The following is a 15,082-nucleotide window of genomic DNA, read 5'->3' as shown; positions in this document are numbered from 1 at the left end:
TATTTTCACAAGTTCACAAAATCTGCAGGATTTCCATGGATGCTCTTTTTTTTGCTGGATCTTTTTCAGGATTTTATTTGAGTGTGTAATTAACATGCTCTTCCATATGAATAGCATACACTCACAGAGGTGGTTGGTTTAGCTTCCATGCTGCCTCTGTGTTTCTGGGCTTCAGTAGCCCATCTATCGTGTCTGTGTAAACTATGTAAAAAGGAGGGGAAAAAAAACTCTCCTGAGCAGATTCACTGACAAAGAATGTTCCAGGAGTTCACACCCACACAGTCTGAATAAAGCTCTGTGTTTTTCTCTCTTGTGCTAGAAATTTTCCCATTTAAATGTTATTTATGGCCTCTTTTTCCACTTTGCATTCACTGAGGGATTAGATTAGATAACTCCTGAGATTGGAGGATGTTTTCAGTTACATCTTGTCCAGTATAACTGACTATTTGTCCATAAACACATAATAAAACTACTTTTTTTTAATGCTTAAGCCTGAACATCTATTTTATGTACACGTTTGTCAGGCGCCTCACGCCAGAGGCTGCTCTTTTGTATTTGTTTCTTTAGCCTCTCTAAAAAAGCACCTTCTTCCTCCTGAGCCACCCGATGTCAGCAAGTTACAGCACAGCTGGTTTTCCTGTGTCACTTTTCAAAATAAAACACTTGTTGATTTAAGAGACTACTATTTGGTCAGATAATGTAGGCTACTTACATTAATTTTGTTTGATGATAGGCTACAGCTAATGTGAACTGATGATATGATATCCTGTCTCTCTACATTATATACTACATTATGTTTCTGTCATGTTGCTATTTTAATGCAGACAACGCTTTTTAAAGACATTATAACATTATACAGGGTATTACTGTAGTGTATGCCATTTAGAGACTTTCTATTTTATTTCTGTTTGTATTCTAATTCAACACTGCATATTTTATTATTGTTGTTGTTGTTATTATTATTGTTGTTGTGGTGATAATGATGATGATGATTTTATTATTATTATTATTGTTAATAGTACTTTTATATTTAGCTGTACTTCAGTCATTGTGCTTCTCTGATCAATAAAGGCTTATCGTATGTCAAGTTAGGCCTATGTTATGTAATGTTATGATAAATCTTATCTAATCTTAAGTCTTTGCACATGCCTATACACTTTATGTGCATAGTCAAAGCCCTACCTGTCTATCAACAAATGCAAATATTATATGTAAATTTAGTATTTTTCTTAATAATTCTTTATAATCTTATGTCAAAACTTGTTTCATAGTTTTCTCCAGCTCTAATCGGCATGGATTTACAGTGTGCATATTATTTTTTATATCTCTAACTACTGCTTCCTTGCAGTTAACCTTTTGGCAAACATACTTAGTATATTTTCAGAATTATAACTACTAATTAATATATTTATTATCCATTTATAATTTATTTATTTACACTAGCAGCTAAACTACTTTTGTTTATCTGATATTTTAGCATTTTATTCTTACGGCATAATATCCTCACTTCCGGTTGTATTGCAAGGATCTTAAGCAGCTTGATACTGTCTTCTTACCTCAGCACAAGATTCAATGTGTTGAATACTTGTCTCGGCGGACGACAGGAGAAGCAGGAGGAGGAAGAGGTCGTTTCACTCGCCGACAGTGAAAGAAACAACAAATCACGAGCTGATCAAATATCGGTGAGTAAATCGTCAGTAAATGTGTGGGTCGCCTGCTGAAGTGATGCACGTCAGGTTTTAAAAAAGTTACGCATGTGTTTCAGGCTGTGGCAGAACTTTGAGGTTTAGTTATAAACCTTTACATTTACAGTAGCACACACACAATTTACAGGTAAATCGACACAACTCAGTTTAGTAAAACCAGATGAAGTCCCCTCATTCGCGATATTTGACACTCAGCTTCACGTACTCACCAGGGGCGGTTAAATGAGGAAGGGGGGCAGGGTGGGGGGCTGTTTTGTAAAACATACCAATATTTTAAGACAGACAGACATAAAAAAAAAAAAAGGAAAGAAAAAACTAATGTAAAAAATAAAAACCTACATTCCAACAACAACTGTTTGCTTTTTATTAAATAAGATGAGAAGTCTCCACCTCATGTCTGTGTGACATGAGCTGGAGACTGAGCTCCTTTTTTTAAGTCAGGTGTAAATATACTGCTAAGAGCAAGACAGTGTTAAGCACTTAATCAGCTTAACTTTGTAACTGCAACTTGGCACTAAGTAAGACCTGCTCTACAGCACTTGATTGTCTTATTGGTCCGACTCCTTTTTTAATTTAAAGCATTTTACTAACAAATTGTTAGCAAATATACACAAACATAGAAATGATAAATGTACAAATGCAGCATAAAAACAATTTGTGCATTTACATGACTAGTACAGACACCACTCTTCTCTAGGATTTAAAAAAATATTTAAAAAAAAATGAAAGTAAGACAAAAGAAAAAAAGGAAAACAAATCAAAAAAGCAACAACAAAACAAAACCAAAACACACAACCCAACAAAACTGGACACCCATTACTAAATACAAGGATCCTGCATTCAGCTGATAGGAAAAATCATCAAATTGCATCACATTGTTTTTTTCTCAAAATACTAAGTCCATGGTCTGACTCCTTAAGACAAAATTGAAACCAGCTTGAGTTATTTCACTTAGCTTTGTGAAGCCAGATTCCCGCTTGCTGCTGCTTGCAGCTTTGATTTTGGCATTAATTTACTTCTGTCTGCTGTCCGGGAAAGGGCTTAAACCCGCAATATTAGATTGATGTAGACAGTATAAGATAATTCAGTCCCACTCAAAATACTTGAAAATATAACACAATTGAAAGATATGTTAAAATGTTTTGATGTTAACTCTTCAAGTCTCCCCTGCAGGAACCCAGTGTGCATCACTCAGCCACTGACAGTTATGGCGACAATTGTGATGGAGAGAATTGGGCGAGTGTTCATCAGCCTGCAGCAGATCAGAGAGGTTCCCCGAATGTTGACTGAAGCTGCACCCTCCATGCCTGGCACCGTAAGAGACAGCGAGGTCCCCTCCTACTTCAGGGAGCGCTACATCTGCACCGGCTATCGACCACTCAACCAAAGCTGGCGCTACTACTTCCTGTCATTATTTCAGCGCCACAATGAGACCATCAACATCTGGACTCACTTGCTGGCATTTTTAATTATTCTGGTTAAATTACGGCAGCTCTCTGAGACTGTGGATTTTCTTAATGATCCTCATTCGTGGCCCCTGTTGATCCTCATCCTGTCCTCCTTGACCTACTCGGCATGCAGTGTAACCGCTCACCTGCTGGGCAGCAAGTCTGAGCTGTGTCACTATGTTTTCTTCTTTCTGGACTATGTTGGAGTAGCACAGTATCAGTATGGCAGTGCTGTAGTTCACTTTTACTATGCTGTGGATGAGGGCTTGCACAGACACGTGCATGGCATCTTCATGCCAGTTGCCTCCATCCTCAGCTGTTTGTCATGTCTCGGATGCTGTACTGGTAAGTACTGCAACCACACCTTGCCAACGTGGGTGCGAAAGGTGTGCCAGGTAGTGCCCTCAGGACTCACCTATATGTGGGACATCAGTCCTGTGGTTAAAAGACTCATGTCATGGTCTACAGCCAGCAACGACCCAGCTCTTATCTATCACCTTGGACAGATGGCTTTCTTTCTTAGCTGCACCTTCTTTTTCACCTGCCCTCTGTTAGAGCGCTGCTTCCCTGGACGGTGCGATTTTGTCGGACAGAGTCATCAGTTGTTCCATGTTTTACTGTCTTGCTGCACCCTGTGTCAGATCCACGCTTCCTACCTCGACTACGTTGTCCGTAGGAAGCTGTACTCGCATCTCCACAGGAGTGACGAGGCTGTTCTCTTCGTGGGACTGTACGTTGTCACTTTGGTTGTATGTGCACTGATTGTTGCCTTTATGTTGAGGAAAGCTAAACAGATGCTTGACTTTACAGCCAAGTCAAAATAATAAATTAGATGTAGAAAGTATATGCAAAAGTCTGAATGTGCCTTTCCTTCCACATTACCTGCTATGATAGGAAGGGAACTAATCGCACCATATGCTGCTTAATAGCTATCAGCAAAGGCTAGTGCTTTTTCTAAAAATATGACAAAATTGCATTATTAAAACTTGAGAGAGAATTGTAGGATTTTTTTCTTTTTATCTTACAGTTCCGGTATATGATGAATAGTATCTAAAATGTGCAATTATTTATTTTATATATTTTAAAAGTCACGGACGAGGTTGTTATTCATGCTGTGGGCACATTTTACCCAAAATGATGGAATTTTAAAATGATAATCATGGAAATGAAAGGTGACAGACGCGTGATCGTCAACTCATGGCTTGTGGGCCAAATCTGGTCTGTGATAGGGTCCGGGTGACCGACCTAGCGTTTTCAAATTAAAAATTAAAATAAATTGATTGACACTGGGATTGTTTTGTACTTTGAATGTAAACAAGGTGACAGTATAAGTGAAAAAAACCACATCAAAATAGATATTTGCCAAACAAATACAAAGCCGTTCATTAAGTCCAATTTGACGTTTGACTCAAATCTGAAGTTATTCTCTCAAGGTGTTCTTAAGATATTGCGTTCAAGACAATGCAATTGATGTGGTCACAGTAATCTTGACCTTTGACCACATAATTCTAATCAGTTCATCCTTGAAACAAAGTGGATGTTTGTGCCAAATTTGGAGAAAATCCCTCAAGGTGTTCTTGAGATAATGCATTCACAAATGCAATGGACATGGTCAAAGTGCCTTTGACCTTTGACCACCAAATTCTTATCAGTTCATCCTTGAGTCAAAGTGGACCTACGTGCCAAATTTGAGGAAATTCCGTCAAGATATCGAGAAGGACTGATGGGCAGTCCAAAAATGCAATGTCTCCGGCCACAGCTATCAATGGCGCGGAGGCGTAGAAATCTACCTTTTTACAGTGTAATAAAACTGTTACTACACGAGCGGCCTTTGTCATTGTGCCTTGAGAGCCAATTGTTGCACATTTTAAGTAAAATTTAGCACAAAGTTGGTGCTGATTGATTGCCTTGGGATTGTCACTGTTGTCCAGCCCAACTGCCATCTGATACTGACAGAGCGTAGATCCTTCTGAAACAAAATCCTTAGGATTTAAGTCACCATTGTCATAGATTTATACATGTAAATTTGAAATCTATGAAGACATATGATGACAGTTTTAATTGCCAGTCTGGGATTAAAAAGTTTTTGTTGTTTTGCTCACACAAGTTCCGTTTCATAGAACTTTTAGATGTAACTTAATACATTGCCTTGTGACTGTATTTAGATAGCTGTGTTTTTATGAGGGATTGAATTACCCTTAACAATATGGATATGTCTTATTTTAGACATGTACTATACTTTGTATGTGTCGACTGTTTTATGTTATACATATCAGGATGTCAGCAATCACTGTAATGTGTCTGATGAGAAATCTTGATTGTGCCTGTAGAGTCATAAGGGAGAAGGGAATCTGGGTGTTACATGAGTGTACTGATGCCAGATAAAGGTACTGGGATAATATATGTCTTTGGAAGATAATAATGTAACTGCTGACCAAGATGTAAAGACAGTGGGATTGAGTTAAACAAACATCTCTTGGGGACTCGAGTTTCATGTGTGCAGCATTGACTAATGATTTGACATCTTGCTTGCCTCTGTATTTGATTCTTTTGTCACTACTTTCACCTTGAGTAACTCAAATATCAAACATGCCTGGAGATGATCAAGAGGTTCCAGATGGATGGGGAGGATTGTTGTATTTATCAGGAGCGCGTTGCTGTTGCACACTGTTCAAGGAACATGTACATTTCATCTTCATTGTTGTCTGTTCAGTATAATATGCATGTAGCCTACCTCCAAACCAATAGAATGTAACGTACAGATTAGCAAACTGTATTTTCAATGATGAAACAGTAAACCTCCCTTATATTGTCTGATCTAATGTTATGCTCTGCCTCTGATTAATGTTTGATTAACTGAAACTCCCACTGTGAATGGAGCTCTACCTTATTGTGCCTGTTGATGATGTATTTTAATGGAACTCAACCAATGGCCTTCTGCTCGTTACATAACGACATGAAATGACAGCATAAAAATGTATGTATGTATTATTGAAACCACTGTAATTTCACTGTTAAAAAAAGAAAACAAAAACAACTTTAACACGATAAACTGAATTCTTTATGTGTGTGGAGGACACGTCTATTTATGCTGCTATCTTTCTTTATGGAAAAAGTGTTGAGAAATGCTACTATTATGACAATCTTTTGAGGCAAAACAGATAGCATGCCAAATCAGATGGCTGATTACAAATAGTTATTTGGTCTTGTCATAGCAACCTGTTAAACAGTGTTTTTCCTAACAGGGCCTCAGCTGTTATTAACATACTGTTAGGATACACTTGACACTGCAATGCTGCGTATGTCTTATGCTAATTCATAAGCTCTTTGTCTTTGTCTTATTATACTGAGTCAACACAAGAATATCAACCTGTAGACCAAGAAACAAGGACATAGATTAAGACTATATTCAAGGGCAGCTCTGTAATGGAAGAAAACATATTTTAGAAATGAATGAGAAACTTAAGATGTGCCTTTTCATTTTACTTTTTACCAATAAGGTGACTTGGTACTCTGAAAATGTACCACACTATTTGCATCAAGGATCCATTAAACAAAACCAGTAAAATAAAGCAATTAAAGAAACTGTCATGGTGGCAGCTGTTACCTCAGTAAAGAGAGGAAATGTGTGATGCGGAGGCTTCATGACTGGTTGGGCATCCACTTGGAGTCCGAGCTTGACCCCCTATCTGAATTGACAGTGATGCCGGGCTCTTTGCAGGGGCCAATTTAATATTTATGATGGCAATGAGTTGTGCTCCACCTATCTGGATGTGGGTCACCATCTGAAAGTCCTGTCTTATTCATGTATTAAGTGTAGCACCCCTCCACTCTGTGAGGCAGCACCAAGTGACCTCCAGGGCTAAAAATGAAGCCAATGTGGAAGTGCTAAAAACTGTTGTTCCTTGAATGACGACTTCATGCTGGTTTTAAGAGTAAGCAAATCCCCATGGACCTCCATGTTAAAACACCCAACTTTACAGTTTAAATAAACATGTTTATACCAAATATAGTTTTGGTCTCCCCTTTTGGGACTACTGTACAGGAGTTGAATTTGTATATAACATACCTATTTAAATGTTAAAGGCTTAAAGTTACGCAAAATGAAGGAATTGTAGTTGGGTACTGTCTGTTGAAATGTTGCAATCACTTTGAAAATGTTGGATATGTACCCTAAGGTAACCATGGCGTGACCCCAGTTCACGGAGTATAGTTGTAGCATAGCTTTTGCTATTGTGTTTCAGTTCATGAAAGTTAATTGAAACAAAAAAAAAATATTGTTCAGCATTTGGATACCCTATAAACAGTCAGATATTCTGTTTTTTCTGGTAAGTACTTTTTGTTTTAAGGGTTTTAAACTAGTTTTTAGCCAATGAAAAATTAGCATTAGGTAACCACTACTGCACCATGCTAACCTAGCTAGCAGCATTAGGGTTAACCTCACCGTCTTGTCCAAATATGTCACTTCTGTCTAAAAAAATCAGAGTTGGCATCAGCCAAAATGCCAAACTCAAGGTTTCAAAATGAGACTCCACAACCAATGGTTTACGTCTCAGTGGCTAAGTCTATTACTTTGTACTATATATGGGCAGTAAGGCTTCATTCAGCTGAAATTCCTGTTTGGACATCGCCTTCTCTTCTCTGGGGTCATTCTTGGAGGCTCTGGTTCCCATGAACAGCAGGTGAAGCCCTGAGTTAGACTGCATGATGAAGGTAGTGACCCATAGGCTAATGAGCAAAGTCCCTCTCACATTTAAAAGCATCAGCGCACCATATTGCTGGCTCCCAACCACCCTGCACCCTTCAAGATATGTTTCAAGACTGAATTCAGCCCATAGGAAGGATTCAACTCCAGAACTAAAAAGCAGTCAATTTTATCATCTTTCTCCGCCTATTTAGCTTGTTTGTGCTATTAATTAGCTGCATTTAATGCAAATCTCTTCCTAAGTTTATCCGGACACTTGCACTTAGACTTTTCCTGATGTGATGACTTTGTCACATCAAATTTGAGGAATGAATTAAACACATAGTAAATGTATTTTTTAAATTTATTTTTAAACAGGCACTTAATGTGCTGTTCAAAATTTAAAACACCTGTTTAGGAAGCTTATTGTCGTAAAACAGACAACTATTTACAGACTGTGTTGTTCCACCCCTTGCCAACAGTGGGTGCTGCAGCATCCTCAGCACAGCTTCCTGCGACCACGTGCAGATACTACTGAGAGAAAAGATTACGTAACATCTCTGTACATGATGTATGTTTTGCTCCTGCATTCCTCCTTTCAAAGTGCTCTGTCAGTGTGCAACCATTTGGACTACAGCTGCATTTGTGGTTGAATCTTTAATGGTAGTGATATGGCTCTGGTGACTATACTGTGACCACTCTACACTTAACTCTTTGTGGTCTATTAACTTCATAATGCATAATACGATATACAATACAAAAATTAATGTGAGGTAATGCAAAACTTCTTATGGTGTAACATCTGTCAAAGCCAACCTGCATTTAGTTCGATGCATTCTGGCGCTGACTGAGATGCCTGCAGGGTAGCTGTCTGTTTACACACCCACTTGCGTGTCATCCCCCAAACATTAGAGCTGCTGCTTCTCTATCTGAAGTGTACACATCCAAAACATACCGCTTACCTGTGCCTGCTTACTTCATGCTTACTTTTGTGCGGTGTTTTCTTATTCTACTAAGAGGTAAGAACTTTAGGTATCATTTTTGTTAAAAGGACATAGTTATGTTAATTATGTTGCCGTGTGCATGCATTACTGGGATTCTGTAAGAGAGGATTGTTGTCAGCTAACTAGAAATGGTGTGGGTATTGTTGTTTATCATTTTCTGGGTTGCTGCAGTGGTTAAGTTGCTGACTGATCCAAAGTTTGCAGATCCACAACAAAAATTTCAGTAATCAGTTTGGTAAATAAAATTCTAAACATATTAACCATTTATGTCCTACATTTGTCTTGAAAGCAAAGGAATGTTCTGTATTTGTGAAAAGTGCAACCATTTTTCGTTGTTAATTTCACATTTGAATACTGTGAATCCAGGAATTATATTTTTCTAGTTTTATTGGAAACATAAAAGATTACACCACCATTTGGAATGATTGAAAATAAATCATAAGTTAAAAAAAAACCAAAAACATGTGCTCAGTAAGTTTACGCTCACTGTCATGTGAAAAAATTACACGGTACACCACCACACACACTGCTTCAGGCTGTATGTAAATAAGACGCAGTTGGGCTAAATCAGAGGTGTTCTCTCTAACTTTATAATGCCCTTAATTAATATTTGAATTAGGAGAGTTTGAAATGGCCCAGGGCAGACATTAAATTTCTGCCCCTTCATGGTTCTTCATTGAAACTCTTTCAAATTCACAAATTCACTAAACTCCTCAGCTACATTCAGAGGAGAAGTCACACCCTAGCCTGGGAACCAGACAAACCTGTAGGCTCATGTCTTACTAGCTCCTAAAGATACATCTTGTACCCCTCTTGCGCAAACAAGTTTCCAACCATCCTCTCTCCGACTGGGCCAATCACAACGCTTATCTAATATGGGGTGTTTCTCAGATGATGACTGACAACTTGCAGAGCCTTCATGCTTCATGCAAAGTACCTGATAACATCATTTTTGGCCTGCTCACCCACGTGCCAGGGACACTATAGTATAAACCTAGCTTAAAGAGAAGTGCTGTTGAGGCATTTTAGAAAACAAAAAAGATGGCTGCCTTTGAACTGGAACTTTCTATTGAAGTACTAGTTTCAAATTTTAATGGCAAAAATGGAAACAACCATTTGAAGACTTTTTAATGCTCTGTCATCACAGCTCACTCTGCACGCTGTGTAGTTGTCCATCGCTGGGCATTACATGAAGTATAGCTCCTCTTTTTGGTTGTAGGTCTATCCAATTGTATCCAGAAACACTAGGGTCTGCCTCGATAGTTAACGTCACATTATTTGCAAAAAGATCAGTAGGATACCCAACTGAAAGGGTAATTTTAATGCTAAGGGACCCATACGCAGTAGATGGTTTGTCCATTTTTAACCTCATTGTCTCATCCCGTTTGTAAATCTCACTCACTTGCTGCGCTTATTGGAATGCTCAGCTTTGTTTGTCAAAGCAGCATCGCATGAGATTTATGCATGCAATTTTATCTTTGTGTTTTCTGGCTTGCTTAAGTAGTGCTGCAGGTGCTGTGACTGTTTAAGTTGAAACGCTCCATCAAAAAGTAATAATTCTCAATTAGGGATGCATCACATCAGTCTATAGGTTAATTTTGTTTAGTATAAGTAGTCAGACTATGTTGGTTAGTTAACGGCAGCTCTGTATTGAGTTTTGGTTGGGAACTAGCTAGCTTTGGCATTCATTCTGGTAATGCTGTCCAGACCCATGGAGCTGTGGAAACACTGTGCCCTCCCTCCGTTCTCCCCTGTAGTTGCCCCAGTGAGTAAGGGGCTTTATTTTGAGCAGCAAAACCTGTATAGCATTGTAAACTATTGTTGTTTGGTGCTACTAAATGTGGTATAGAGAATCTTGAAGTTGGGATGATTATTGTGCTAAATGTGAGAATTCCTTATTAAGATATTCATGGAATTTGTTGTATTAATGAGATGCTAGATGTAGATTTGGAAGGAAAACAAAATGGAAGATGTTCATGTTAATTTTTGTTGATATTAACTCTTCAAGTCTCCCCTGCAGGAACCCAGTGTGCATCACTCAGCCACTGACAGTTATGGCGACAATTGTGATGGAGAGAATTGGGCGAGTGTTCATCAGCCTGCAGCAGATCAGAGAGGTTCCCCGGATGTTGACTGAAGCTGCACCCTCCATGCCTGGCACCGTAAGAGACACTGAGGTTCCCCTCTACTTTAGGGAGCGCTACATCTGCACTGGCTATCGACCGCTCAACCAAAGCTGGCGCTACTACTTCCTGTCTTTATTCCACCGCCACAATGAGACCATCAACATCTGGACTCACTTGCTGGCGTTTTTTGTTTTTTTTGCTAAATTGGGGCAAGTTGCTAAGACTGTGGACTTTGTTAATGATCCTCATTCGTGGCCCCTGTTGATCCTCATCCTGTCCTCCTTGACCTACTCGGCATGTAGTGTAACCGCTCACCTGCTGGGCAGCAAGTCTGAGCTGTGTCACTATGTTTTCTTCTTTCTGGACTATGTTGGAGTAGCACAGTATCAGTATGGCAGTGCTGTTGGTCACTTTTACTATGCTGTGGATGAGGGCTTGCACAGACACGTGCATGGCATCTTCATGCAAACTGCCAGCATCCTCAGCTGTTTGTCGTGCCTGGGATGCTGCTATAGCAAGTACTACAACCAAAGTCTACCAAAGCGTGTGTGTAAGGTGTGCCAGGTAGTGCCCTCAGCGCTCGCCTTTTTCTGGGACAGCAGTCCTGTGGCTAAAAGACTCATGTCATGGTCTACAGCCAGTAATGACCCAGCTCTTATCTATCACTTTGGACAGGTGGCTTTCTTTTTCAGTTGCACCTTCTTCTTCATCTTCCCTGTGCTTGAGCGCTGCTTTCCCGGCCGGTGCGATTTTGTTGGACACAGTCACCAGGTGTTCCATGTTTTACTATCTTGCTGCACCCTGTGTCAGATCCATGTCTACCAACTCGAATATGTGTACCGCAGGAAGCTGTACTCACGTCTGCATAGGAGTAATGAGGCAGCTCTCTTTGTGCAACTGTATGTGGTCACTTTGGTTGTATGCGCACTAATAACTGCCATCATGCTGAGGAAAGCTAAACAAGCGCTTGACTTCAAGGCTAAGTCCAAAAGATAGAGTAGACATTGTTGGAACTGTCTATCTTTTTTTCTTTAACTTGCACAAAATGACAAGTTGTGTTATGGTGGGTTGCATGCTGGACTATTACCTTGGCTTGGCGAAAGTGACTTCCTGAAGGTTGAGGCAATCTCATCTGCGAAAAAACGTGACCAAAAGTATGGCATATAACCTCTGATACAACCCCTACTTGACATTGTCAAGCTGCAGTGACACCACAGTGATATCTCCTTGTCATTGTAGGTGGTGATGGTGACGTAGTAACTACTCCCAAGGCTAGTGGGTAAACTGTTGAAGCTCGCAAGTTAACAACCAACATGCTAGCTGGCTGGGCTTGTGCAAGTCACCTCCTGGAGCTTGTCTTGGTTGTCTCTTCTTTTCTGTTTTCTTTTCCTCCTGTATTATGTTCACCACTGCACACAAGTATGTTCAGTATAAAGTCATATAAAAGGGGGGGAAAAAGCTCTTTACTTAGCTTGCCCCATCCTGGACTCTACAGCCTTCCGTCCCATCAAAAGTCAACATGGGTTGCTATTCGTCAACGGCGTAAGATTTTGCTTCAAAGTTCACCAAAGTTGATCAGACGTAATGCCCTGCACTCTAAAAAGACTTTTTCCTATTGACTTGTTCGTTCTGATAACATTTCATAAGTCTAGAAGAGCCTTTTATGATTTTATCCCCATTTAAGTTAAATTTGAAGCACTTTATTTTATTTTATTTTTTTGCGAAAAACGTATGAACCGTTTGTGAGGCTAGCCTGCGAAGTTAGCCAATTGGGCCAATTCGGTGGTGCTATGACACCTTAAGTTTCTGCAGCACTTGCTCTATTGGCTGCATAGTAAGAATAGTAGTAGTGCCAGATCATCCAGGTAATTTTATACACAGCAGTTGAACCATTTTGGCTTAATGTGCCATTGGACAACTCTTATTGGAATGAACAGGACCTCACATTCAACGCTGTATCCAGTTCTCTTAAAACATCCATGCTTTATGCAGAACCTTTGCACAGATCAATTTAACCCTCTGAAGCGGAGCCTCCGATTGCAGAGATTACTAAGAAGTAATTTTGCCATAACTCCTTGTGTGTCAAGGCCTTTTGATGCTGGTTTTAGTACTCACTAAACCAATGGCTCTCAGTTTCAATCTTTTTTGTGTCAGGACCCCAGTGTTGATACCCATTGCGGTATGGAGCCCAATCTGATAAGATTTTGTATGGAAAATTATAGCAATTATAGAAAACACAAAAAAGTAAATTTTTGTCAATGTTGGCTCTTAAAATGTAGTGGTTCACCACAGTGGTGGTAGGCGATTTTCTTTTACCCTTGCTAAGAGCCAGGCAAGCTATTTCCCCCTGCTCTCAGTCTTCATGCTAAACTAAGCTAAACACCGGCCTCCCAGGGTCAGCTTAATACTTAAGGGACAGATGAAAGTGTGGTATTGATTCTCTCAATATATGTGACATATTTTCTTTCCAAAATTTCAAGCTGTTCCTTTAAGGATTTGTCTATTTTGGAGTTGTCTGTTTTTTGTTTTATCACACTAAGCTAATGTCAACTACTGCCTCCAGAAAAAAGCTACATATTATAAGGATACACTTGATCTGTATGTCTGTGTTTGTCATTTTAATGTTTAAAGCACAAAGTTCTTTGTTACCAGGTCAACATGTAAATACTCATACTCATTAGTATATGAAACATGTACATATGATCTTTATAGGGACATGCCAGTCAGAAAATGTTTTTAACTGTAAGTGTCATTGTTAAAATGACGGGTATCTCCACCCTAAACAGACACATGATTATACTTGACGTGAAAAGTACCATTCAGCTTGTTAAAACATGTTTGATGTCCTTTGTGGCTGTGAAGGAAGCATTCCAAAGTCTGGAAAAATAACCTCCTAGTGAGGTCATCAGGGTTAGTTTAGCTTGCATTTTGTGCCATTTTTAATGTTATTTTAATGTGTAAAAAAACATCTATTCACATTATTCTATTTAATCGTTCACATCAATTTTTATGGCTTGTACCTTGTTTACATTAAATTTCTCCCTAATCATAAGTGTTTTCACCTTTATTTTTTCTCGTTATGTTTACTTTCTCAATATTTAGGCTTTGTTGTTCTGTAAGCATTTGCTGTTTACCTGTTTTATTTCTCATGTCATGAGCAAAATTGATTTTGTAGTTTCTCAGGTGCAAATCTTAGAGAGGATATCGTTCACCTCACTCAGATATATTGACCCTCCTGGCTGCAGTCCGACTCCAGTCTTACTGTGTACTGGTGCGTACTGGTCCGTCCTGCACGGCTCAGTTCCTCACTTAAAACCCTGAATCAGCTGAATTATGGCACTGTTGGACTCTCTCCCACATTCCTCCTGTCTGACTCACAATAGAAGGGGCCAGCCTGCTCCCCATGTGATAAATTCCAAATTACATTTAATCAGTGCTCATAAACCAAATGAGGCGTAGAATCTTTTATGGCAAGCAATGGTACTCGGATGATTTGTCAGTGTTTGATATGATGTCATCTTAGACAAAAAGGTCACAGACAATTACAATTTGGAGAGTCTGGATAATTTCAAGTCACTTAGCCTTCAGTTGATGTGTGGTCTTAGTGGTTGGACAGAGTGCACCAGAACTGGACAATCCCAGACTGAGTCCACTTGGCAGCCATGTGTTGAGTAGCCTTGAGCAATATTAAACACCCTATTTCTTATGTCCCTCACAGTGGCTGGTTCTTTGGAAGCTGAGGCAGATAACAACAGCTTTTATTTTAATGGATTTAATGAATAAGAGCCTCTGGTATAGGAGAGAAATGTTGTATTTGTGCCATTAGAGACTAAATGTTTTTGTCATGCCAACATCAAATGCTATATTGTCAGTATGTTACTCCACCATTTTGGTACAGACTGATATATCAACAACTACAGCATGGATTGTAATACAATTGTGTGCAGATATTCATTGTCCCTAGATGATAAGGTGTGTTGAATTTGGGGATTCCCTGCTCAGCACAACCATGAGGTTGACATTTTTGGTTATAGACCGTATAAAAATAATGGACAGCCACCAAGACATCGCCCACTGTTTTTTTTTACTCCTGCCAAGATTGTAAAGGCCAAAA

General features: G+C 39.3%; 2 protein-coding genes across 3 annotated transcripts; both read left to right on the top strand.

Moving 5' to 3' along the window:
- Nucleotides 1–1,530: 1,530 nt before the first annotated feature.
- On the top strand, nt 1,531–6,222 carry LOC121957653 (membrane progestin receptor alpha-B). Of its 2 annotated transcripts, none has more exons than XM_042506366.2 (2): nt 1,531–1,682; nt 2,880–6,222. In XM_042506366.2, the coding sequence occupies exon 2, from the start codon at nt 2,914–2,916 to the stop codon at nt 3,976–3,978; it is 1,065 nt and encodes a 354-aa protein (XP_042362300.1). In that variant the 5' UTR covers nt 1,531–1,682; nt 2,880–2,913; the 3' UTR covers nt 3,979–6,222. The 2 variants fall into 2 exon arrangements, with proteins under 2 accessions (XP_042362300.1, XP_087946701.1); XM_088090575.1 differs by having other exon boundaries at nt 1,543–1,682; nt 2,868–6,222.
- Nucleotides 6,223–8,620: 2,398 nt separating this feature from the next.
- On the top strand, nt 8,621–14,020 carry LOC121958029 (membrane progestin receptor alpha-B-like). The gene is made up of 2 exons (XM_042506874.2): nt 8,621–8,857; nt 10,863–14,020. The coding sequence occupies exon 2, from the start codon at nt 10,897–10,899 to the stop codon at nt 11,962–11,964; it is 1,068 nt and encodes a 355-aa protein (XP_042362808.1). The 5' UTR covers nt 8,621–8,857; nt 10,863–10,896; the 3' UTR covers nt 11,965–14,020.
- The last annotated feature ends 1,062 nt before the right edge of the window (nt 14,021–15,082 follow it).

The sequence above is a fragment of the Plectropomus leopardus genome, chromosome 17 (genome assembly GCF_026936395.1).
Source record: "Plectropomus leopardus strain MGB_pleo_1.0 chromosome 17, ASM2693639v1, whole genome shotgun sequence".
Lineage (NCBI taxonomy): Eukaryota > Metazoa > Chordata > Actinopteri > Perciformes > Serranidae > Plectropomus > Plectropomus leopardus.
This window is presented reverse-complemented; position numbering and strand designations above follow the sequence as displayed.